Source organism: Sus scrofa, chromosome 15 (genome assembly GCF_000003025.6).
Source record: "Sus scrofa isolate TJ Tabasco breed Duroc chromosome 15, Sscrofa11.1, whole genome shotgun sequence".
NCBI lineage: Eukaryota > Metazoa > Chordata > Mammalia > Artiodactyla > Suidae > Sus > Sus scrofa.
This window is the reverse complement of record NC_010457.5, coordinates 65,796,462-65,822,204: the sequence shown is the minus strand read 5'-3', so window position 1 is coordinate 65,822,204 and position 25,743 is coordinate 65,796,462. Positions and strand designations below refer to the sequence as shown.

At 40.4% G+C, this 25,743-nt stretch overlaps 1 protein-coding gene across 1 annotated transcript; it reads right to left on the bottom strand.

Moving 5' to 3' along the window:
• DAPL1 (death associated protein like 1) lies at positions 1,755–25,743 on the bottom strand. Its single transcript, NM_001185174.1, has 4 exons — positions 25,653–25,743; positions 15,915–16,002; positions 9,972–10,032; positions 1,755–2,035 (listed from the first exon to the last, which is right to left on the bottom strand). Exons 1-4 carry the CDS (start codon positions 25,708–25,710, stop codon positions 1,919–1,921), a joined length of 324 nt encoding a protein of 107 aa, NP_001172103.1. The 5' UTR covers positions 25,711–25,743; the 3' UTR covers positions 1,755–1,918.

The window sequence follows — 25,743 nt, the reverse complement described above, 5'->3', positions numbered from 1 at the left end:
CTATTGTCTCAGACAGTTCTCTGAGGCCTGAAAAAGAGCCAAATGATGTAGGGGAGGAGATGGATACGTGGTCATGACTGCTGGGCCTCAGCCAAGGGCCTTTGGGTTTCCAGAAACCAGACACAGTCTTGGCATTAAGTCATAGTCAGGGTTATCTACCTGTAAAATGATGGAGTAGAGTGCTGACCCCTTCTTTGGGTCAAGAGAAATGCTCATTGTTGGATAGCATTATTTATTTTATTTTTTTAATGGCTGCACCCTCGGCATATGGAAATTTCCAGGCCAAGGATTTTAACTGAGCTGGAGCTGTGACTATACCACAGCTGCAGCAATGGCGAATCCTTTAACCCACTGCTCCTTGTCAGCGACTGAACCCTTGTCACCAGAGCCACCTGAGCCGCTGCAGTTGTATTCTTTTTTTTTTTTTTGTCTTTTTGCCTTTTCTAGGGCCGCTCCTGTGGCATATGGAGCTTCCCAGACTAGGGGTCTAATCGGAGCTGTAGCCACCAGCCTACACCAGAGCCACAGCAACGCTGGATCCGAGCCATGTCTGCAACCCACACCACAGCCCACGGCAACGCTGGTTCGTTAACCCACTGAGCAAGGCCAGGGATCGAACCTGCAACCTCATGGTTCCTAGTCAGGTTCATTAACCACTGTGCCATGACAGGAACTCCCTGCAGTCGTATTCTTAACCCTCAGTGGTAACTCCTGGATAGTATTATTAATTAGAGGTGCAAAATGATGGAACTATGAGTTATGAACTATGAACAGCTACCTTCTGTGGGAAAAAAATGTGATTGTTTACTACAGTCATCTGAAGATGCCCCTGGCTATTCACATCTGAGTATATGAAGTGTGTGCGTGCGTGTTGGAGGGTAAGAGAGTTAGAGCAGGTTTGGTGATGACCACACTTTCCCTCTCAGTTCCACCTCCATTTAAAGGCAACTTCAATAGCCCAACCACAATGCCCTATAGCATCAGGATCCCCTAAGTTCTAGAGCATGGGCTTTGGGGACTCTGAGCAAATCTCCCATTGAAAGTAGAATTCAACTGGAGTTCCCATTGTGGCTCAGCGGTTAACGAATCTGATTAGGAACCATGAGGTTGCGGGTTCATCCCTGGCCTTGCTCAGTGGGGTTAAGGATCTGGCGTTGCTGTGAGATCTGGCGTTGCTGTGAGCTCTGGTGTAGGTGGAAGACGTAGCTCGGATCCTGCGTTGCTGTGGCTCTGGCATAGGCCGGTGGCTACAGCTCCAAGTGGACCCCTAGCCTGGGAATCTCCATATGCCGTGGCAGCTGCCCAAGAAATGGCAAAAAAAAAAAAAAAAAAAAAAAAAGAAAGAAAATAGAATTCTACCTTCCAACCTGATTGTTTTGCTGAGAATATCTGTAGTAAATCTAATATTTTGTTTTTCCCTCACCAAACCTTCAAAACAAAATGTGTATTTGTGTGGAAAGCTGGAAAAGACATTAACCTCAAGTGAAAACTTGAGTTTCTTAAGACAAACACACCAAGAAGAAGCACTCTTTGCATGTACATAGCATTCTGGCCTTTGCAGAGCTCAGTGTACTCCCCTCTAACCTTTGCCCTTGAGAAGCAGTGGAACAATTCAGGGTCAACATCAAGGAGAAAAGAGCTTATCCAAGGAGTGGAGTGGAACTGTCAAGTATTCGAGATTCTCTACTTAGCAAAATTACACACATAAACATCAATGGGATCCTGACCAGAAGGAGCCAAGGCCCAGGCATGCATTGGATGTACAATTTTGGATGCTTTATTGTCTAAAGTCAAAAGAGAAGATACAAAAGCTGTTTTATTTACCAAGCAAGTGGGCCTAAGGAAAGTTTTGGTCCTTTTCGCTAAGCTCTCAGACATTCAAGGCAGTTGGCTAGTTGGCTGTGTTTTACGTCCCAGCTTAACATTTGCGAGGCTGCTGAATAATGTAGATCCTTTTCAGTGGAGTGACCTTCTCCAGAGCAGGTCTGGGTTTTTGATGTGCCATGTGCACTATTGCTGGAAATTTATGGCTGAGCTAAAAGTGAGAAGGAAAGAAAAAAAAAAAAAGCATGTTGGATCTTTTTGGTCATAACACATTAAAATAGTAGAAAGCAATACAGCTGGTCAGGGGAATTTCATAGTTTTGTTTACTTCTTCAATAATATCTCTTCTTTCCATACCACTTCCAGCTCTAGACCCATGAGTATAGGTGTTAACCTGGCTTTTCCCTCATTAGTTTTTTCTAATGTTTAAAATTATAAAAATATATAAGATAATGTGTATAAAAATATATGTGTGCATTTATATGTGTTTTGACGAGACATTTTTAAAGGTGGAAATGATATCTTCCTCAGTCCTCTAATGTTAGCAATTATTCTGGTACTAATATACATGTATGGAATACTAAATGCTCAGAAGGCTGTTGGGGTACTGGAGACGGTCCTGGGTGGGGGTGAGGAGCCCCTCAGGTGTCAAAAGATCAGAAATAACCTCTGAAAAAAGTTAGGAAGAGTTAAGCTTAAAGTTGAAACATAAGAAATTGCTATTTTTGTAGGTAAAAAATGGCCTAGTGGCCTCTTTATATGGTCACTCTAAACAGTCTGGTAAAGAGAAGGCTGAGGAATGATTTATTAGCTTCAGGTAACAAAAGTTCTCAATAGTCATCTCTGCAGAAGACATCAATGAGGAAAGGAGCTTAAACAGATTTAAACTGACACAGACTGAGACTTTGACAATAAGAGGAATTTCATGTGGAAGAAAGAGATCTTATGGAATTCACATTAAGGACAGCTTACCATGGAAAGGATGTCCAGTGCTGAGAGTCGTTCAGACATAGTTATCCTAGGAAGAAAATCTGCCCGGTGGCCTTTTTACATCCATTCCAATTCTTGGTTTTCAAGTCCATCAATTCAACATAAAGATTCCTAAGGATACCTTTCTTAGCTAGCAAGTATAGGATCCCTCAGCTTACTAGGAATTTATCACTATTGAACTTAGATGACCTTGCCTTGACACTCAAATCAAACAAAAGGGGAGATAAACTGTTCATGACCCCAAACATCCCATTGTTTATGGTTTGTTTGGGCTCTTCTAAGCCAAAGAAAACATATGTATTCTACATCTCTTCTCAAATGCCCCTGAGCTGTAGGCACACAGCATTCCCTTTCATGTGAAACTTGACTCCAGAAAGTTCTTTCTTCTTAGTCTTAAAAAATTAAACACATTGGAAGAATATACACTGAAGTATTCACAATGATTATCTCTGAGAGATAGAATTACAGGCAATTCCTAGTCTTTTTCTTTACTTTGCCTTTCTTTCTCCAAAAGTTTTCTTTTACAATGAGAAGATAAAAGTTATATCTTAATTAAACCCAAGGATGGTCTATGCTGGCATCCTGGTAGAAAGGAAGAAACATAATTGAGGTATCGGTCATAAATATTGCTTTCTAATCTAAAAAAACAAGAGCTGGTGTTTTTTTCTTTTTGTCAGATCAATTATCATTGGGCCACATGACATGCATTTTATAGTGTGGTAAGGGCAGATTGTTTTGTTTGTTTTTCTTTCAACATTGGAGCCAGAAGGAAACTTAAGGGTCACTGACTTCAGTAGTTTTCTTCCAGACTAGGTATCTTTAGTGTAAGCTAAAACAGATGGATAGTTTCAGGTTAGCTCTAAATCACATTCAAGAAATTACAGGTAGAAAGAACAAACTTAAAAGTCAAATGTAAGGTAAAGGGGGGTGAGAAAGGAAATGAACAAGTAACTCTGATATAACAGAAGTCTGGGCAATTAGCCCAAGGTGAGATGGGGCAGGATGACAAGTTGAGACAGAGGAGAGAAAGACACAATGTTGACTGTAGTTCTTAAGGTGTCAGAGTGATGATGGGAGGAGGTGGGAAAGGAAAGGGGAGAGAACTATATGTGAGGACATACTTACTGCTTCATTTTGTGCTAACTCATTATTCACTTTCAGGATTATCTCTACAATTCAGGGGCTACATTTTTTTTGATCAATTAAAAAATTGTGATAAAATACATTTAACATAAAATTTACCTTTTTTTTTTTTGTCATTTGTCTATTTAGGGCTGCACCCGTGGCATATGGAGGTTCCCAGGCTAGAGGTCCAATCAGAACCGTAACTGCTGGCCTACACCACAGTTTACGGCAATGCTGGCCAGATCCTTAACCCACTGAGTGAGGCCAGGGATCAAACCTGCAACCTTATGGTTACTAGCTGGGTTTGTTAACCACTGAGCCATAATGGGAACTCCATATTTACCATTTTTAAGTATACAGTTCAGCAGCATTAAATATACTTACATTATAGTATAGCCATTACTAACTACCATCCATCTCCAGCATTTTTTCATCATACCAAACTGAAACCCTATGCCCATTTGCAAATAACACATTTCCTCCTCCCCCAGCCTCTGGCAACCACAATTTTACCTCTTATTGCCTTGAATTTGACTATTCCAGCTATCTCATGGATGTGGAATCCTGCAATATTTGTCCTCTGGTGTCTGGCTAATTTCATTTAGCATAATGTCTTCCAGGCTTATCCATGTTGTAGTACGTGTCAGAATTCCCTTCCTTTTTAAGGTTGAATAATATTCCATGGTATAGATACAGACTACATTTTGTTTATCCAGTCATATGTTGGTGGATACTAGGGTAGCTTCCATCATTTAATTACTGTGAATAATGCTGCTATGATCATTGTTGCACAAATATCTATTCAAATCTCTGTTTTCAATTCCTCCGGCAATATATTCAGAAGTGAAATTGCTGAATCATCTGGTAATTTGATATTTAACTTTTTGAGGAAGTGTCACATTGTCTTCCATAGTGGCTGCACCATTTTACATTCCCACCAGTAATGCACAAGGATTAGGTGTTGTTATTTTAACTAAGACACTTAAATGACGTTCTAAAAGCTCTGCTCAACTGCTCCTCAAAAGAGGAATGCCACAGGTCAGAATGGATGGGAGACTGCCCCTGGGGGTGGGGCTGTTGGCCATCTGTGAACTGGTCTGACAAAAATTAAGGGTGTGGAAAGTAACATAACGTCTTTTCTATCAAAGGAAATCCCGATTACTCCAGTTTCAGCGGAAACTCTCCTGCGACCCCCTTCCTCTTTACCTCTTTTCCCAGCAGCAATTTGTTTCAATCAGCCAACTGGGAAGAATGTTCGCCCTGACCTGACCAATGGGAAGGGGGCAGGTAAATCACCTGCGTTAGGGATAAATAGGGGAGGGTCCTTTGTTTGGCACGTGCTTTTTGGAGTACCCACACCCTTCTGCAGAAGTAAAGAGCCTTGTTGAGATTTCTCCTGTCCATGTGTCTCACTTTCCAACACTGACGACCTGAGCCAGAGTTATCTTAATTTCCAACAGGGGGAAAAAAAGAAAATCAACAGGATTAAGAAAATATGGGAAATAATTTTGGCAAGGATAATAGCCTTAGAGAAACTGCCCACAATTATTAAATTACAAATGTACAGGTTTTAGAGGGCCAGGGCTTTAGAGCAACACGTGTAAATACAAGAGTCAAGTTTTCTTTCTCATATACCCCATCTCTCAATCAGGAGTACCCTAATATAGAAAGATTGTGGGTGGAGTCTATAGCAGGTCTACCTTCAGAACTGATGAAACTAAATATTTTACAGTTTCATTTCATTTACATGTCAACCCCTACATGCCCTAATTCTTTGTTGTAGATTTTATATCAGTGGAGATAGGAATATTTTATTTTCAAGTCTGAACTAGAAATCAGCAGGAATAGCTTTCCAACTTACAACCAGCTGTGCTTTAGTCTGGCATCTTCACTTTGGGACGCTTTGGATTTTTCATCAGTCTTTGGAAAATGATAAGATTGGTAGAATGAAAAGTATTTGTCTGACTCATTAGGGTAAAAGAATCTAGGGTAACCCCACCAGACAAACAATTCAAGGCCAGTATACATGTAAGGATTCTGCCTGGCTGTGGCTCCATCCCATAAGGGGATAGTGAAAAGCAGATGAATGGAACTTCCACATGGGGAATTTACCTTCATCTTGGTGAGCTGTGACCTCAGAACCTATATTTTTAGTTTTAGAGAAAAACTTGGAGAAGCATATAAAAGTCTTTGTGATTAGAGCTGGAACAGAAATTCTAGATGCCAGAAAATCAGTGGCAAGTTTTGTTTTAGAGCCTGAAGATAAGTGGTATTAGCAGACTGGCAGCTCTTCCATTCATCTTTCCAGGGTGTTAACTTCCAACTTGAATGTTAGCACTTAGATTTCCACACCCCGTTAAGCAAAGTGCTTAAAACAAAACATTCAGCTTGAGTCAATGAAATTCAAGGCTACTCCTACGGTGATGCTAATCCACAGAACAGGAGAAACCTCTTTAGATTTGCAGATGTCTTTGATACTTTCCTCTCCCCCAGGATCCCATTTCACCTGCTTCTCACTAACTCTGGCCAGGCTCACACTTCTGGCAGCTTGAAAAGCGTCCCCAATTTAATGAGACATCTGCATTCCACACTCCCCCTCCACCCCCATCTATACCATAACTCAACCCTGTTACTAATGTTTTAACTGGATGCTTTTATGGGATCAGAGCCATGTCTGCAACCTACACCACAGCTCATAGCAACATTGGATCTTTATCCCACTGATCCAGGAGAGAGATTGAACCCATGTCCACATGGATACTAGTCAGGTTCCTTTCCCCTGAGCCACAACGGGAACGCCCTGGGAACTGTTTTCAATCTCCCAAACCTCAAACCCTGGGCTGGTTGCAAAGTAGGGTATCCGGACATGAATGGCATACGGACAGGAACTGCCTGTCATGACTGACTGGTTGACAGAGCCTATGAATAGGGCTGTAACTCTGTGTTCAACTCTAAGTTCTTAAATTGGAGTGAGAATTAACATGGGTTCTGGGAACTAGACAAAATTCTAGCTGAGGTCATGAATGAACATTATTAAATGCAGAGGCTATGACCCTCATTTTGCTACTGTATGTCTTTTGGCCAATTGTATACTGTTAAATCTCCATGACAAGATATACTGTTGGGGGACTCACTATAATGCCGATGAAAATTTCTTTCTTTCTTTTGTCTATATCTCTCTTTTGTATGTCTTCTATTTTTTTTTTTTGTATGAGGCTGTATAGTTATGTACTTTTCCATTAAAAAAAGTTAAAGTATAATTTATCCATGGTTAAATATATACCCTCTTTAGTGTTCAGTTCTATGAGCTTTCACAAGTGCATACAGTCTGTGACTATCACCACAACCAACATGTAGAACGGTTCCATCTCCCCCCAGCCTTCTTCCTGCCAATTTGCAGTCCCCTCCTCTCATCTTCTGACAACCACTAATCTATTTTTAGAAAGGCATTGGTCTTTCCAGGCCATGTTAAACTTTATTATGAAATCCTATTATGCTTCAGGTTGAATTATGGATTTGGGAAGATATTTCTTAGCTGTAAGGAAACACCTGGATCCTACCAACTTCCATATTTAGGACAGTCACTTATGGTCATCTTGGGACTTGATTTTATTGTTGACCTCTGATCCTGTGCCTGCTTTCCAAGTGATGCCCTTGTAGGGTATCTGCTTGGGGATGGAAGCTAACACTTACTGAGAGCTAACTCTAACTATACTGAGTCTTTTGTACAAGTTATATGATTTCATTTTTTTTTCTTTTTTTTAATGGCCACAACCACAGCATACGGAAGTTCCCAGGCTAGGTGTCGAATTGGAGCTGCGGCTTTGACCTATGCCACAGTTTGTGGCAACATGTGGATTCTTAACCCACTGAATGAGGCCAGGGATTGAACCTGCATCCTCATGGACACTATGTCAGGTCCTTAATCTGCCAAGCCACAATGGGAACTCCCATAACTTCATTTTATTCTCACAACATCTCCATGAAGTGGACACTATTAATCACATTCCCATTTACAGATGAGGAAACAGAAGCACAGAAAAATGAAGAAACCTGACAAAGGACACACAGCTGGTGAGTGACAGAACCAGCATATAATTCAGACTCCTGATATCTTCATTTCTTCTTCTTTATTGGTCACACCCATGGCATTCAGAAGTTTTAGAGCCAGGAATTGAACCCACAACACGGTGGTGACAACATTGGATCCTTAACCCCCCGTGCTACCAGAGAATTCCACCAGAACATTTTCTAACCAGTAATACATGCAGTCTTAGCCACAGTCCTATATTAGCAGACATTGAGCTAAGTGTGAAAGGGATTTTTTTTTAATAGATATAGTTGCTGTTAAAAACATTTCTAACAGCACGTCATTTCACTGTCTTCTTATGATTTCTAAATATAACTTATTATGATTGTTGTTGCCATTGGATTACTTTATCATTGAGATACAGAAGTGATATTTTTAACTGAAAGAGAAAGAACAAATTTATATCAGACACGTGCACATGTGTCTATAAAAAAAATATAGACTCTGGCATCACATCTAATGTACATAGTCAACATCTACTGACCACTCTCTTCAACTGTTTAATTTTGGGTTAACATGTATTTAGAAAAACGTGACTATTCCACTTAGTTCTAATATAGGCATTCTCTTGCTCCTGAGGAAGAGGCGTTGAGTGAGCAGGAGCAAGAGAATGTGGTTGGCAGGAGTGGGCAGCCTGGCCTGGTGGGTCATCATCCGTCCTTGCCCTTCTTCTAAAGCCAGAAATGCAGAGTCACCTACAACCTCCCCTCCAGTCTCTCTGATGGGAGAACCAAGCCCCACAACACAGCGGTGCCCCGAGTCACAGAAGTGACAACATTGTCACTTGGGAAGCTTCTGTAGCTATTGCCAGTCATCAAGATCTTGCCTGGTACTCCCTGCCTCACGGACTTTCAGACATACCTTTTCATTTCACTGCCTTAAAACCGCTGCTACTAATCAGGACAGAGTGCAGACTGGTTACTCTGTGGCAGGCATTGTTCTAAGAGCTTCCTTTGTGTGAATCTCATTTATTCCACACAACCACCAACTGAAGTACATCCTCTTCCTTATCTTCCTTTTACAAACAACAAGTCAAAGGCTCAGGATGAGTAACTTGCTCTGGGTCCTAGAGACAGGAAGTAGAGAAACCAGTGCCCAAGAGGGGTCCCAGAAGTCTAGCCACACAGTTTCTACTCTCCTCTTTTTTCAGACCCCTGATTTGGCAGTAACAGCAGGTCTTCCTTCTACAAAGGATGTCTGGTCCTATCCCTTCAAGGGGGGCGGCAGGAGTGGTTCTTCAATGTCTGAATTCAATGTATCTGCCCCTAGAAATAGAAAAAGGACCTCACTCGGCTTACTTACAATATTTAAAAACAAACTACTGGATCCAAAACTAGACCACTCTCTATACGGAAAGACTTTTCTGAGTTCCTAAAGCTACTTAGAAAGGGTTCAAGATATAGAAATAAAAATACCAATGGTCAGCCACCTTTATAAATAGACATTACTAGATAAAGCCAGTCTGTGCCCAGGCTTCCTCCAGCCCTAAACTGGGCAGCCCTCCACAAGCCAGCCTGGCCTCAGATCAAACATTTTCTTATGAGAATGCAGGGGTGGCGGTGGGGTGGGGGTGCGGGAAGGTCAAAAGGGACTGAGTTCCCAATACACAGGCTGCCTTTTTTATAACAACACGCCGACGTTCCCAAGAAATAGTTGGGCTGGCAAAGTAAAGTTCTGCCAATTAGATATCATGATTCTTGTTTTATTTTCTATTTTATTGTTGAAATGATTTATTAAATAGACACCAGGAATTTGGGAGCATCAGCTTTTCTCATCAAAACCACTTCATGTTCCTTGCACTGAGAGCAGATTCTTTCACAAGGCCATCAAACCTCTGAGTTGGAAAAAACCTCCTTGGTCATCAGATCATTCACCCATGCAGCCTGACATGTGGGGTGAATCCCGGCTGGGAGCTCCCGGGATGCGCCTTACCCACGGCTCACCTTCTCCAGCGTGTCATTCAGGGCATCCATCGTCTGGATTTTGGCAACATTTGCAATGGCGCTGTGAGGATGGAAAGAAACTTCATATAAAACTGAAACCTCCCCACTAACAGGGCTAAATGATTTATACAGAGGGTTTTCTACTTGGCCTTTAAGCTTTCACTCTGCTTGGCCACTTCTGGAAGACAAATAAATAAATAAAAATTTAAAAATCTGTTGTTCCTGCTCTGATGCAATGGGATCAGTGGCATCTCCATAGAACCAGTTTGCAGTTTTGATCCCTAGCATGGCACAGTGGGTTAAAGGATTTTGCGTTGCTGCAGGTGTGGTGTGGGTTGCAAATGTGGCTCAGATCTGATCCCTAGCCCAGGAACTCAAAAAAAAAAAAAGAAAGAAAAATCCTGCTTGCTCTATATGCTCACGTGCTACAACAGGCCAAACAATCATAATATTTTTCACTTTTCGTTGAAGTACAGTCTACATGCAGAAAAGTGCACATATTATCCATGTATAGGTTGGTGAATATTCACATTTGAACACTAGTCAAATCAGTTGCCCCTAAGGATAATCACAACCCTGACTTATAGCCCCATGTATTTTGACTTTGTCCTTTTTTTTTTTTGTCTTTTTGCCATTTCTTGGGCCACTCTCGAGGCATATGGAGATTGCCAAGCTAGGGATCTAATTGGAGGTGTAGCCACCGGCCTACGCCAGAGCCACAGCAACTCAGGATTCGAGCTGCATCTGCAACCTACACCACAACTCAGGGCAATGTTGGATCCTTAACCCACTGAGCAAGGCCAGGGATCGAACCCGAAACCTCATGGTTCCTAGTTGGATTTGTTAACCACTGAGCCACGACGGGAACTCCTATTTTGACTTTTTTTGTGCATTGTGAAATGCACCATGCAACATGGACTTTTTTGTGTCTGGCCTCTTTTCTCAGGAAAAGTTATTTTGTGGGAGACTTTCAATCAGGGTCGCGCCTACAGTACAATTTCTTGAAGGGAACTTTGCACTTGGCATATTTTTTTTCTGGATGGTTTATGTTGGTAAGCAGAAGTTATTAGGAAATGGACACAGATTGATGATGCTGAGAAATTTATTTTCTGTGCTATATTTTTCAAAAGCTGTTCTCCCAGACGATGTGAGGGGAGATGTTTGTCCATGAAAAGGAGGCAATCGTATCCTCCTTCATATACTCAGGAAGCAGGTATAAAGAGCAGAGGTGAGAAGTTCCCGTCGTGGTGCAGTGGAAATGAATCTGACTAGGAAACATGAGGTTGCAGATTTGGTCCCTGATCTCGCTCAGTGGGTTAAGGGTCTGGAGCTGCTATGAGCTGTGGTGTAGTTTGCATAAGTGGCTCAGATGTGATGTTGCTGTAACTGTGGCTGTGGCTGGCAGCTGTAGCTCCAATTTGACCCCTAGCCTGGGAACCTCAATATGCCTTGGGTGCAGCCCTAAAAAGCAAACAAACAAACAAAAGAGCAGAGGTGACTTTATGGGGAGCTAAGGAGGCTTTAGGGCCTCTCACTGCACAGACTACCTCCAAGGTCCTGGGAGGGACCCCAACCATCTCTTATTTGTAATTTTGTATTATTTTTCCTTAAAATGCTTCCGGTCCCACATATCTATCCCTATTCCTGGTAAATAGGGCAAGAGAGAGCTATTTCTTGCTATTCAAGTTCTGTAGTAGTCCAATTCCCAGCTTTTAAGGAGTATTAGAAAACAATTATTGTTGTTATTATTATTTTTTAATTTGGCTGCACCTGCAGCATATGAAAGTTCCTGGGCTAGGGATTAAATCTGATCTGCAGCCGCTGACCTATGCCACAGCTGTGAAAATGCCAGATCCTTAACTCACTGCACCACAGCAGGAACTCTGAAAACAACTGAATTTTTAAAGAGCGTTCCAATCACCACTTTATGACCCTCTAGGCAACTTCTCCTCCCGTATTGTTCAGCTAATGTTAGAATTAACATAAAGTCCCATTTGCTGAGAAATGAATAACTTGCCTATTGGTTGCCAACTAGAAGATCATTTCCAAGCTGTGACTCCTTAATTCCTGAGCCCTTGGCTCAGGCACGTTGACCAGTGTCACAATAAACAGGGCTTATGCTTGGGTCAGGTTTTAGTAGCAGGATAGGCTTTCAAAATGAACCAGCTGGCAATTCAATGACAGTCTGGTGTCATTTACAGAGTGCTTCCTCTATTCCAGGAACTGTCCTAGATGACCCTCCATTCCTGAGGACTTAGAGCTTTGCTTTCATTATATGATGATTATTTTTCTGATTCAGAAGAAACTAACCCTTAATGCCAAAAGGGGACATTTTGTAAAATTGAGGTATAATGGACATATAACATCGTATTAGTTTCAGGTGTACAACATAATGATTTGATATAATGCACAATGATCACTACAATAAGTCTAGTTAACATCCCTCACCATCCATAGTTATAAACATTTTTCATGAAATGAAAAGTTTTAAGATTTATTCTCTTCGCAACTTACACATATACAATACAGTATCATTAATTTTAGTTAGTAATGTATGTACCACGCTGTACAGGATGTCCGCATGACTTATTTATTTTATAACTGGAAGTTTGTACCTCTTGATCCCCTTCACCCATTTTCTACCCCAGCCACCCATCCCCCCAGCTTTGGCAACCACCAGTCTGCTCTCGGTATCCATATAAGCTTGAGCTTTTGTTTTGTTGTCCTGTTTTGTTTTGTTTTTTTCTTTTTGGATTCCACATATAAGACATATGGTATTTGGTATTTGTCTTTCTCTGTCTGATTTATTTCACTTAACATTATGCCCTCAAGGTCCATCTATGTTGTCATAAGTGGCAGATTTCCTTCTTTTTTATGGTTCAACACTATTCCTTTGTGTGTGTGTGTGTGTGTATTACATTTTTGTATCCATTTATCCATTGGTGGACACTTGGGTTGCTTCCATATCTTGGCTACTATAATAATACTGCAATTAACATGGGGTGTGTATATCTTTTCAAGTTAGTGTTTTCATTTTCTTCATTAAACGAATTCCAGAAGAGGAATTGCTGAATTATATGGTGGTTCTATTTTTAAATTTTTGAGGAACCTCCATACTGTTTTCCATAGTGGCTGTACTAATTTATATTTAAACCAACAGTGCACAAAGATTCCCTTTTTTCCAGTTCTTGCCATATTTGTTATGTCTTGATTTTTCGATAATAGCCATTCTATATCAGCTTCTGGCATAAGCTGATATTTTATTGCAGTTCTGATGTGCATTTCCCTGATGTTTAGCAATGTTGAGCATCTTTTCACGTACCTATTGGCTATCTATCTGTCTTTGGAAAAATGTCTCTTGTTGTGACGCAGAAGGTTAAGAAACGGACTAGTATCCATGAGGATGCAGGGTTCAATCCCTGGCCTTGCTCAGTGGGTTAAGGACCCAACATTGCTGTGAGCTGTGGTGTAGGTCCCAGATGCGGCTTGGATCTGGCGTTGCCATGGCATAGTTCGGCAGCTGCAGTTCAAATTCAACCCTTAGAACCCTCCTGCACTGCTGGTGGGAATGTAAACTGGTACAGCCACTATGGAGAACAGTTTGGAGATACCTTAGAAATCTATATATAGAACTTCCATATGACCCTGCAATCCCACTCTTGGGCATCTATCCGGACAAAACTCTCCTTAAAAGAGACACTTGCACCCGCATGTTCATTGCAGCACTATTCACAATAGCCAGGACATGGAAACAATCCAAATGTCCATCGACAGATGATTGGATTCGGAAGAGGTGGTATATATACACAATGGAATACTACTCAGCCATAAAAAAGGATGACATCATGCCATTTGCAGCAACATGGATGGAACTAGAGAATCTCATACTGAGTGAAATGAGCCAGAAAGACAAAGACAAATACCATATGATATCACTTATAACTGGAATCTAATATCCAGCACAAATGAATATCTCCTCAGAAAAGAAAATCATGGACTTGGAGAAGAGACTTGTGGCTGCCTGATGGGAGGGGGAGGGAGTGGGAGGGATCGGGAGCTTGGGCTTATCAGACACAACCTAGAATAGATTTACAAGGAGATCCCACTGAATAGCATTGAGAACTATGTCTAGATACTCATGTTGCAACAGAAGAAAGGGTGGGGGAAAAATTGTAATTGCAATGTATACATGTAAGGATAACCTGACCCCCTTGCTGTACAGTGGAAAAACAAAAAACAAAAAACAAAAAACAAATTCAACCCCTAGCCTGGGAACTTTCAGATGCTGTTGGCACAGCCCTAAAAAGCAACCCCCCCATTTTTATGTCTATTCTGATTTTAATTAATTAATTAATTAATTAATTAGGGCCACACCCAAGGCATCTGAAAATTCCCAGGCTAGAGGTCAAATTAGAGCTGTAGCTGCTGGCCAATGCCACAGCCATAGCAGCACTGGATCCTGAACCCACTGAGTGAGACCAGGGATCAAACCTTCATCCTTATGGATACTGGTTGAGTTTGTTACCAATGAGCCACAATGGGAACTCCTGTTTTGCCCATTTTTATGTTGGCTTGTTTGCTTTTTTGCAACTGAGTTGTATGAGTTCTTTACATATTTTGGATAGATCATTTCATTTTAACGTAGAAAAATCCTCAAAAATTTCCTCCCCAGAAATTGAGATGAAAACTTTTAAAGTGACGTAAAAAGTAATTTTATATGAAAAAAAAAAAAAAAACAGAGACATTCCATAGCCTATTTCCCTCCAAGTTTTCTTTCTGAGGCTTAACTGTTTTAGCTCTTAAGGACATACCAGAGCATCCTCTAATGCACCCCTTTTGAATCACTCATCAACTCATGGAAACCATCTTGAAAGAGATGGAAGAGCCAGTTTTGCAGGTTTATTTCTTGGTGAAGACACTACTTTACTTACCCAAGGTATAGAGAGGGTGGGCCATGTGTGCCTGGGATCTAGCGCCCAGCTCTCTGCTTAGCTCTGAGAATAGTACAGTGTGTCAAGGTTATGGTGGAAGAAACAGGGAGAAACCAACCTCAGTATCCAAATGCCTTCTGGCTGTGCTAAATATAGTGGCCATTATTTTCTAAATAATTGAATGATGAATTTAAAAATAATAAAAATCATTTATTTTTAATAGATTTGCTTTAGCAGAAAGCATATTACAAAAACAGGGTAGGTTTAGGGATAGTACTTTAGAGGCTAATGTGAAAATAAGATATATGAACAAGAGTCCTGTTTGGATGCTTTCAGAACTGTACTTTTTATTTTTATTTATTTATTTAGTCCTTTTTTTTTTTTTTTTTTTTTGCTTTTTAGGGCTATACCTGTGGTTAGGGGTCGAACTGGAACTGGAGCTACAGCTGCTGGCCTATATCGCAACCACAGCAGCACCAGATCTGAGCTGTGTCTGCGACCTACACCATAGCTCACAGTAATGCTGGATCCTTAACCCACTGAGCAAGGTCAGGGATTGAACCTGTGTCCTTATGGATACTAGTCGGTTCATTACTGCTGAGTCACAATGGGAACTCCTGGACTTTTTATTTTTCATTGAAAAATACTTGATTTATAATGATGTGTTAATTTCTGCTGTAGAGCAAAGTGATTCCAGTTATACATATATACAACTTTTTTTTTTTTTTTTTTTTTTTAAAGTAGGAGGCAGCTGTGCTGCTATAGAAAGGAGGAGGATGGGCAAAGAGAGTAGTTACCTTCCCCCATGCTTCTTCCACTGCCCCATCTTGACTCCCCCAACCCCCACCCCACCCCATCCTACCCCACCTGCCAGCTGTCTCTAACTCTGGTTAACAAGTGCCTAGGGAGCCTTGGTTTATCCTAAGATACAGCGAAGCCTCTGACTTCTGGAAGTAGAGTCATTTAAAACTCCTCAACGTGAAGAAGGAAAAGAAATTAAGCAGTTCCCTACCTGGTTTTCTCTAATCCTGTTCTTTTGGTGTGTCTCTCCAAGACGCCAATTTCTTGTTTTTTGGAAATTCGTTTTCCTCCAGCTTTTACTATAAACAAATAAGCATCAACAGGGTGTCACAGAGCAGCAAGAGAAAGTTTGCTTTGTTATTCAAGGTATGAATTCAGATCTGAAGATTTCAGAAATTATTTTTTGAAGAATTAACTTTTATCTAAAATTCATTTTGTGGGGCAGCGGAAATGAATTTGACTAGTAACCATGAGGATACAGGTTCAATCCCTGGCCTCGCTCGGTGGGTTAAGGATCCCGAGTTGCCCTGAGCTGTGGTGTAGGTCACAGATGCACCTCGGATCCAGCGTTGCTGTGGCTCTGGCATAGGCCGGTGGCTACAGCTCCTGTTGGACTCCTAGCCTGGGAACCTCTATATGCTGTGGGTGGGGCCCTAAAAATACAGTAATAATAATAATAATAATAATAATAAAATCACATAATAAAAAGTTACCCTGAACTAACATAACAGAAGAAAAAACATTTTGGTCAGGGAGAGAGAGAAGGGCTAAGGTTTGCTTGTTGGTGTTTGGAGAGGTGGAACTGAGGCTAAAAAAAGCAGAGGTATTTATACCTTCAATTTGGGGAGGAAATAACATGCTCCCTTTCACTGAAAAACATTTTTTCTTATTACAAAGCCAATTACATTTTTCATGATAGCAACCAATGATTACAACATGACCCTCCTGTTTTCCCACGAGATTAAAATTTGTGCAAGGCTTGCAAATTTTTTTTCCAACCAAAGCTTTCAAAAGCTAGACTGGAGAATGAGCCAAAAGTCAGGGCATGCGGTGATAGCAAGCATTTAACTCAAGAGAGATGCTTCTGATCTCACCAGATACCCACTTCCATCCCAAACCCCAAACCTTCCCAGATGTTCTAATGAGTAATTAAACTACATTAATAATCCTGCCATTCAAGAGATCAATTAGTGTTAATTAGGCTACAGATGACCTAACAGCAATTCAAGTGTTTAACAATGTCAGATGAAATCAACTTTTGAAAATGAACAACCCATTTTAGATTGCAAGTCAAAGCAAATACTTTTTTCTGTTCCCAGGAAATCTGCACATCTGAAATCTGACAAGTTTGAATGAGAAAAAGCTAAACGGACATTGATTTATTTGAACCTATTAATTCTTTTTATGGAAATGTGAGATCAGCAATGTTCTGAAACTGGCTTCAATAGAGTGAAAAATAGGAAAACCTATTCTATTTCTTAATGCTAATGTGACCTGACTTCATCATTTTTTCTTTTAAAATTATTATTTCAGTCATTTTTTGATTATGTAATAGTACCTGTATAAAGAACACAATTCAATTCAAAAAGCATGAAAAGGTTTGTAGTCTCCCTTCTACCATTATTTTTAGGCCTCCAGTTCATCTCCCTGGATACTGCGAATGTTACAAATTTCTTATGTACTCATGTATAGATATTTTATACATATACATATGTATTATTTTTTAAATGGCAGCATAAGATACACAGTGCTCTACGTCTTATTTATATTTTTCATTTTGTCTCATATTTTGGAGTAATTTTCCAAATGATATATACAGAGAGAATGCCTGACTTCTGCTTGAAATATTTATTATATAAATATTCTGTGTTGGACATTTTAGATGTTTCTAATTTATTGCTATCACAAATAATGCTGCAGTGAATATCCTTTTATATACATAATTTTGCACAAGTGCAAGTTTATCCATGGGATAAACTCCTAGAAGTGATCTTCTAGTTAATTCTTAAGAGTATGTGCATTTGGGAGGAGATCCCATCATGGCTCAGTGGAAATGAATCTGACTAGCATCCATGAGGATGCAGGTTCAATCCCTGGCCTTGATCATTGGGTTAAGGATCTGGTGTTGCTATGAGAAATGGTGTAGGTCGAAGATGCAGCTCAGATCTCAAATTGCCGTGCCTGTGGCATAGGCCAGCAACTACAGCTCTGACAATTCAACCCCTAGCCTGGGAACATCCATATGCCATGGGTGTGGCCCTAAAAAGACAAAAATATTTGGAATTTTGTTAAATCTTACCAAATTGTCTTTCATAGAGATTGCCCCAATTTACAGTCTCACCAGGTACAATGACAGTAATTGTTTCCCCACACTTCAAGCAAAAATGCAAACTAGAAAATGTTTGGTTTTGTTAACTATTAAGAAAAAGGTAATTTGCATTTCTTACATTTTGTTAAAAGTTGAGCTTGTTTCTGTAGTTTCAGTATTTTCTTTTTATAAATTGTTCACTTTTTTTTTTTTTTTTTGGCTTTTTATGGCCACACCCGAGGCATATGGAGGTTACCAGGTTAGGGGTCCAGTCGGAGCTGTAGCCGTTGACCTATGCCAGAGCCACAGCAACTCAGGATCTGAGTAACATCTGCAACCTACACCACAGCTCATGGCAATGCCAGATCCTTAACCCATTGAGCAAGGCCAGGGATCGAACCCATGTCCTCGTGGATACTAGTGGGGTTTGTTAACTGCTGAGCCACGATGGGAACTCCTGGTCCATTTTTTTCCTGTTGGTCTTCTGTTCCATTAATTTCTCCATCTGTTTATCTGCCATTATAACTCTATTTTAATGATTGTGGCATTATATTTTAATTTTAATAATCCTTCTTTGCTATACTTTGCAGAATTTGACTCCTTATTCTTACTTATTTTTCCATATGAACTGTAGAATAAGTTTGTTAATTCCTTCCAAAAAAACTGTTTTGGTAGTTTTTCAATAGTCTTACTTTAAATTTATGGATTTTTTTTTTTTTTAAAGGAAAATTCTTATCTTTACATTCCTGGTAGCTCTCTGTTCCAGAATGTGGTATGATTTTCTATTGTTAAAATCTTCTTTTGGGTCCCTCAGTAACTTGTTCACATAAATCTTACACATTTATTATTAGGTTTATTCCCTAAGCATTTTCTCTTTGTTGTTGCTGTTGATAAAGAGGGTCTATTCTTCCATTATGACTTATAGATTGTTGTTTTTGTATTAATATCATTGATTTTATACCCAGATCTTACTGAATTCTCTTATTGTTTAAAATATTTTTGTTGATTCTCTTAGGTTTTCCAAGTAAAAAAATATATAATCTGTAAAAATTATAGTATTACTTTCTCTAGAATACCATTAAATAGTTGTGAGATGAACATCTTTGTCATCCTAATTTTTAAGGGATTGCTCTTAGCATTTTCCCATTAAGTGTGATGTGTACTTAGTTGGATGGACACACACACCCATTTATAATATATATACTATATAATATTCAAATGTATTTCTCTCATTATGATAAGAAAATATCCTCTTTTACTGTTTTGTTTGGGCTTAAAAATTACAAAAGCATGTTGAATTTATCAAATGCCTTTTTAGCATTTATGTAGTTGATCATATGTTTTTTTTCTCCTTAACGTGGTTAACTATATTAATAGATATAAAATTTATAAAGACATTAATGGATATTTTACTATCAAACCATCCTTGTATTCATGGAATAAATTCTCTTGGTCATGCTGAATCACCAAGTTTTTATTGTTTTATTGAAAAAAATTAAATTAAAATTAATTACATTTATAATTTAATTATAAAGGCATTTCACTAGAACTTTGTAATGTTAAGGTCAAAAAAATGTTCTTTTCATCATAGTCTGCTTTAAATTCACAAACTCATATGCACACAAAAGGCATGTAAACTAATCAGGAACAAGAAAGAAGTGATGTGGAAACATCTTCTGAATAGCCATGGAACACAGAGATGAAATAAACCAAGGGAAGGCTTTTCTGTAAGACTGCCTGAGAAGTCTCACCGTATGAGGGGTGGGGATCACAGCACCAGTGTCTCTTCTACCAAGAGGAATTAAATCACAATAGCTCTAGATCTAGAGCTTGGGCCTTCAGTACCCCTCCCAACAGTATCTTTCAAATTCTCCATATGACAAATGCTTTTAAAATATGGAGTGCTGTAGTTGTTTTCTTATTAATGTTCCTCTTGTTTTCTCTGGTGCTGCTGTTTTTCACATTTTCTTCCACTGATTGTTATTGCCAACTACTGAAGCACACTTGCTACTGTTAAAACAAGCAATAGTTAAAAGTGAGAAGACCTTTGGAATGTTGAGTTCTGTGCAACTCATTTGAAAGGACATGGATAATCTAGAGAATGTCCAGAGGAGAGTGACCAGAGTGGAGAAGGAGCCGTGTCATACGAGGAACTGGAGAAACTAGAAAGATGACTTCTGAGGATGCAAAGACTCAAGGGGAGCTTACGGTGCCATCTTCAAGGGTCTGAGGTATTGTCTTGTGGAGGAGGATTTGTTTCCTGGTGAGGAAATGTTATGCAGAGTCAAAAAGCCCTACCCCTCCAGAGCTCTGACCTTGAGCAGGATAGTTAAAATCCTCTGAGGCTCAGTTTCTGCATCCTTCAAAAAGAGAATAATACCAATTGTTCAGGTTGTTCTAGAGAACAGAGGTAACAGAAGCACTTGGTACATGGTAGGCACTTAATAATTAGTAGTTATTATTATTTATGTTTTTCCAGAGGAGAGAATGAAAACCAAATAACAAAAGTTCCACAAAGGTAGATTCTGGCTATGTACAACTGTGGTTTTTTTTTTTTTTTTTTGGTCTTTCTGTCTTTTTAGGACCATACCTGTGGCATATGGAAGTTTCCAGGCTAGAGGTCCAATCAGAGCTATAGCTGTCAGCCTACGCCAGGGCTACAGCAATGCAGGATCCGAGCCACGTCTGTGACCTACACCACAGCTCACCACAATGCCGGATCCTTAACCCACTGAGCAAGGCCAGGGATGGAACCTGCGTCCTCACTGATGCCAGTCAGGTTAATTAACCACTGAGGCACGATGGGAACTCCACAACTGTGTTATTCAAAGTGAAGTAGATTGCCTATTATAAGAGTATGTCTTTGGCCCCTTAGTGTGTTAAGGAGAAGAAGTGTATCTGCCATGAATATTTTATTATTTTATTTTTATTTTGCTTTTTTGCTTTTTAGGCCTGCACCCATGGCATATGGTAGTTCCCAGCTAGGGGTCGAATTGGAGCTACAGCTGCCAGCCAACACCACAGCCACAGCAACGCAGGATCCAAGCTGTGTCTGTGACCTACACCATAGCTCACTGCAATACCAGCTCCCTGATGCACTAAATGAGGCCAGGGATCAAACCCACATTCTCATGGATACTATTAGGATTTGTTTCTGCTGCACCACAGTGGGAACTCCCTGCCATGAATATTTTTAAAGGATTGTGGAGAATTTGGTAGAAGTTGAATTACATGATTTTTATTATAAAGTCTTTACTGTGATTCTAACTCTGTCTATCTACCTACAATAAAAAATCTATCACTTTCCTCCCTTTCAAAAGAATATAGTGTACTTAGAGGAATTAGATGCCAAAAGAAATTTTAAAAGAATGCAAATATGGCAGTGCTTCATCCATCCTCTCTCTCTCTCTCTCTTTTTTTTTTTTTTGGCTAGGCCCATAACATGCAGAAGTTAGGCCAAGGATCAAACCCATTCCACAGCAGTGACAACGCCAGATCCTTAACCCACCGAGCCACCAGAGAATTTTGGGAGTTCTTCATTCTTAAGCACAATAAAACAGAGGCATTTAAGGGGAAATTAAAAATCCTCCCTTATGATTCCTACCTTCCATCCAGAAGCCCTTGAATCTACCCAGGGCTGTGGGCTCTAACTGATTTAGGAAGTATAAGTAAGCCATTCCTTGAATTTTCAGAGTACAGTTCTTGTACCACACTTGTTCTGGCAGGTAATGTCACTTGGTCAGCCATTTACAGTAGAAAGAAGCAGAAGAGAATCTCCCCATACCATAGATGGATACGCTGAGATATAGAGTAAGGCTCTCACTGCATTGGGGTGATTGAACCAGAGAGAACCAGTGTGTGGAAGGGTCATTTTCAAAGCTCTGCTAGGAGCACATCTCTCCGGATCTAGACAAACCATTGGAAATAAACCTTTGCCACCCAACACAATTGGATTCTTGCCCATTTTGCTTATACCAGATGGTCTGACTCATGGTACCTCTTTATGTCTAACTGGAACTAAATCAGTTCATTTAAATTTGTAATCATTTACAGAGGTCCATGTTTGGGACTATGCTGCCTTTTGAACTTTTATAGAAGAACCAACGGGAATTGGGCAAAACATAAAATGAATCAATTTAACATTTTAACAGGTCTTTGAACACAAATACACAAGGTAAGACTTTAGGTTTTTTCAGTAGGCAAAATGAAATAAAGATAAAAAATGCAAGAGAGAGATTCCCTTTTGATAGTTTCATTAGAAAACCTTCCTTGATGTGGAGAAAATGAAACTTTGCTTTCTACTCTCTGAGTAAGGGTTACCCTCTTGTGGCCACTTTTGTAGTTTATAGCTTTTCAAAAGTAGACCCTTGAGTTTAGAACACTTCTAGTCATTTTCTAGTTAAGATTTTCCAGACATTTTGCACAGTGTTTGGTAGAGGGGAGTCAAGACAAAAACAAGCCTGCAAGAAAAACTGAGCTTCTTTCCTTCACTCATCAGTAGAGAATGTATGTGAAAAAGTCAGCCACCACAAAGGCTTGGGCAGATTCTGCCTTGTGACTTAGAACTTCCATTTGAAGATTATAATTAAAAGGTTAGATGTTTGCAAAATGTTTCCTTGGCATTGACAGTTGATTTTTTGGCAAATTCTAAGCTGCTAATCAAGACAAAAGAACTCATCAGGAAAAGCTTGCGAAGCAAGGAGAGAGGGCTTTCAAGCAGGAGGGCTTGGTTGGCATGGGCCCACCCTGCTGTCAATTCTCTGCCCCATTGCTCACCAGCTATGTGGGCACGCCCCTCTATCTTGCTGACTTGTAGTTTGCTCCTCTGTGAAACAAGGAAGATGGTACATCATCGGTCTACAGGGCTGTTGCTGCGAATAGAAGGCTCTGTGCGGTGCCAGGCACACAGGGTTGAGTGAATAGCAGCTGTTCTTGACATCAACCCCCCTGGCCCCATGACAGGGACTCACAACCTCTCTCTGCCAAACCTCACAGATCAACTCCCAGAAGTTGACCTAAGCAGACTGGAGTTGAGAGAAGTAAGCCAGTGTTTGCTTTTTAGAAATGGAGACTGGCCCTTCTGTAGCTCTGATTTCCTCTATGGTCTGCATTAGTTTCCCCCTTGGGGATACACTCCCCAAACTTCCCTCTGTCTTTAAAGAGCCAGAAGCAGATTCTCTCTGGGGTTCAGTGGTGACCCCTCTGATGGCTGCGTTTCATTTGTCTCAAACCAAATTAAAGAGTGTAGGGAATATAGACAAAAATTCATGAACTGCTGCTCTTTCTACTTCATCACACATGTACTTAGCTTCCTCGGATTCCCTTCTACTCACACATTTTTGGCTGTTCATGGAATGGAGTCCTTATAAAACTGAGAGCGAGGAAAATTAAAACAGCAGAAAACCCAAAGCTAAGCGTCCTAGAGCCCAGGCCACCTCATGTTTAATGCAGTCTTGTTTCACAGCATAAATTTATAACCAGGGCTCTCAGAGGTGCAATATGTTACATTAATATACATGAAAGAAAACCCACTGAGCACTCCACGTGTAGGTGGGAAAGAGTTACAGCTGCCTGACTTGGGAGTGGTTTCGTTTTTAACTCTGATGGGTCAGGCACATGTGTCTTCCCCATTGCCATTTCCTTCTGTTCTGACCACGGCAGCAGTGCCTCACGCAGCCCTCAAACATCGAGAGATCTTGCAATTGAAGAGAACTTCTTCTGACAGCTCTGTGTTTGACTCATCCTGCCCACATTTTACGGAGATTAACATTCACCTGCTGGGTACCATCATAGGTTATCGCCTTCAACAGTCATAACAACCTTACACTACTGGTGGTATTTATTACCCCCAGTTTTAGAGTTGAGAAACTGAGGCTCAGAGACGTGGAAGGGAAGGAGGGTTTAAATCCAGGGCCATCTGATTCCCAAAGCATGTCAGACCTTTCCCGCCATACCATGTCTGTGGCCTACTTTCAGGGACCTGTCCACGGCCTATAAAAATCAGGTGAGATGTAATGGAATCCTGGCCATGAATTATTTTTGTTCCATAAATAAAATTTTGTGCCGTGGCAATCTGGTTCATATTTTAAAAATGTAGCAAGTCAAGCTGAAGGATGAGGTTTCTTTGTTCCCTTGTCCTCAGTAGGGAGGCAAAAATCTGCCTTCATCTCCATTCTAATTATCCCAAACCTTTTATCTGTAGTGTCACAGTTCATAATAATTAATTGTCATGCCAGAGGCATTGTGACATGCTTGGTGGCGTCATGGTGTGCTATGTATACAGAGTAATTAGCGATCATTAGTGGTGGGGATGGAAAGTTACTGGTGGCTTCATTCAGACTTTCATTTGGTTAAGTTTATCTCTGTGTTCTTTGTGTATAAATGTCATGTAGCAAATCAGATGTCAGCTGAACTGTTTTCTGAAGGATGTGAGTGTAAGTGGTGGAAAGAGAAGGGTGTTTTCTTTGTCTTTATGTATAAACTCCTAATAATTTGCATCTATAGGTCTTGATAATTAGTTGGCATCGTTATCTTTATATGGAGATAACATTAAATATTCCTAAATCCAATTACAAACATAAGATGTCAGGCATCTGCCATAGGAGACTAGGGCATGGTGCCAAGAAGAGGAAACTCAGAATTAGCAGTAAAAATCCTGACCCTTTTCTGCTGGGCTGCCCACCAGAAAGCCACTGAACCTTGTTTCAGTTTTTGATGCTTTATGAAGGTTATACCTGCCATCATCCTCTCCATTAAAAATGACTGAAATAACCTTGGCTTAGAGGAGCTAAAGAATTATACCACTAAGTAAGTTTTGTTAATGGAGAAAGGCAAGAACAAAGCGGTCAAGCTCTTGAGATCTTAAGGAGAAAAAGGAGAAAGGCAGTTGAAAGAAAATAAAACTGGCTAAAAATAGGCCTGCATGCCTCAGTCAACATATGCAAACATATGGTTAAGTACAATAAAACTAATTTCCATATTTCAGAGAGTTGATATAAATAGAATACATTAAAAAAAAATAAGAACTGTGGATGTTTTGCAAAATACCTCGATAGCTCCCTTTTCCAGTCAGCCCCTTTCATGCTTGTGTCCTTATTAAAGAGTGTTCCTCAGCTTGGTGACAGACAAATGACATCACTGATAACACTGCTCAACCACAGAGCCTGAGGAGGGAGCAAGAAATTGGGCTGCCGTCCTCTGGATGGAAGCAGGTTTGCCTAGGCACAAAGTTGGATGATGTACAGGCATCTTGGGGAGACCGAGTCTGAAAGCTGGAACCTCTAGGGAGGAAAGTTTCCATGGCAGCAAGTCACCTTCCAGGTGTGCATGGGTTGCTCACCTATAGTCAGGGAAGGAAACTCTCCAAACTCTCCACCAGTTCCTTTCCACAAACACCCAATCCCTTATATATAATTAGGTTTTAATTCAACCAGGGCCTGACAAATCCCCAGATGCTTTTTAAACACAAACCCCAAGTATCAAAGACATAGGAGGAGATCAGGGTGCCGGAAGTTAAAGTAGCAATGTGAGGTTGAGAGCCTCCGCTCTGTGGGAGCGGCACCTCTGTTGAATGCATTGATGGGGCGGTAGCAGCAGTGGGGCCTTGCTGTCCACAGGTCAGAGGGCTAGCGGGCAGCCTACCTGCAGGAGGATGCCCCCCTTTCAGTGGGGAGAGCTGGACTTGTACTTCATTTGCCATAGCGCGTGCCAATGCCGGTGCTCTGGAGGCTGA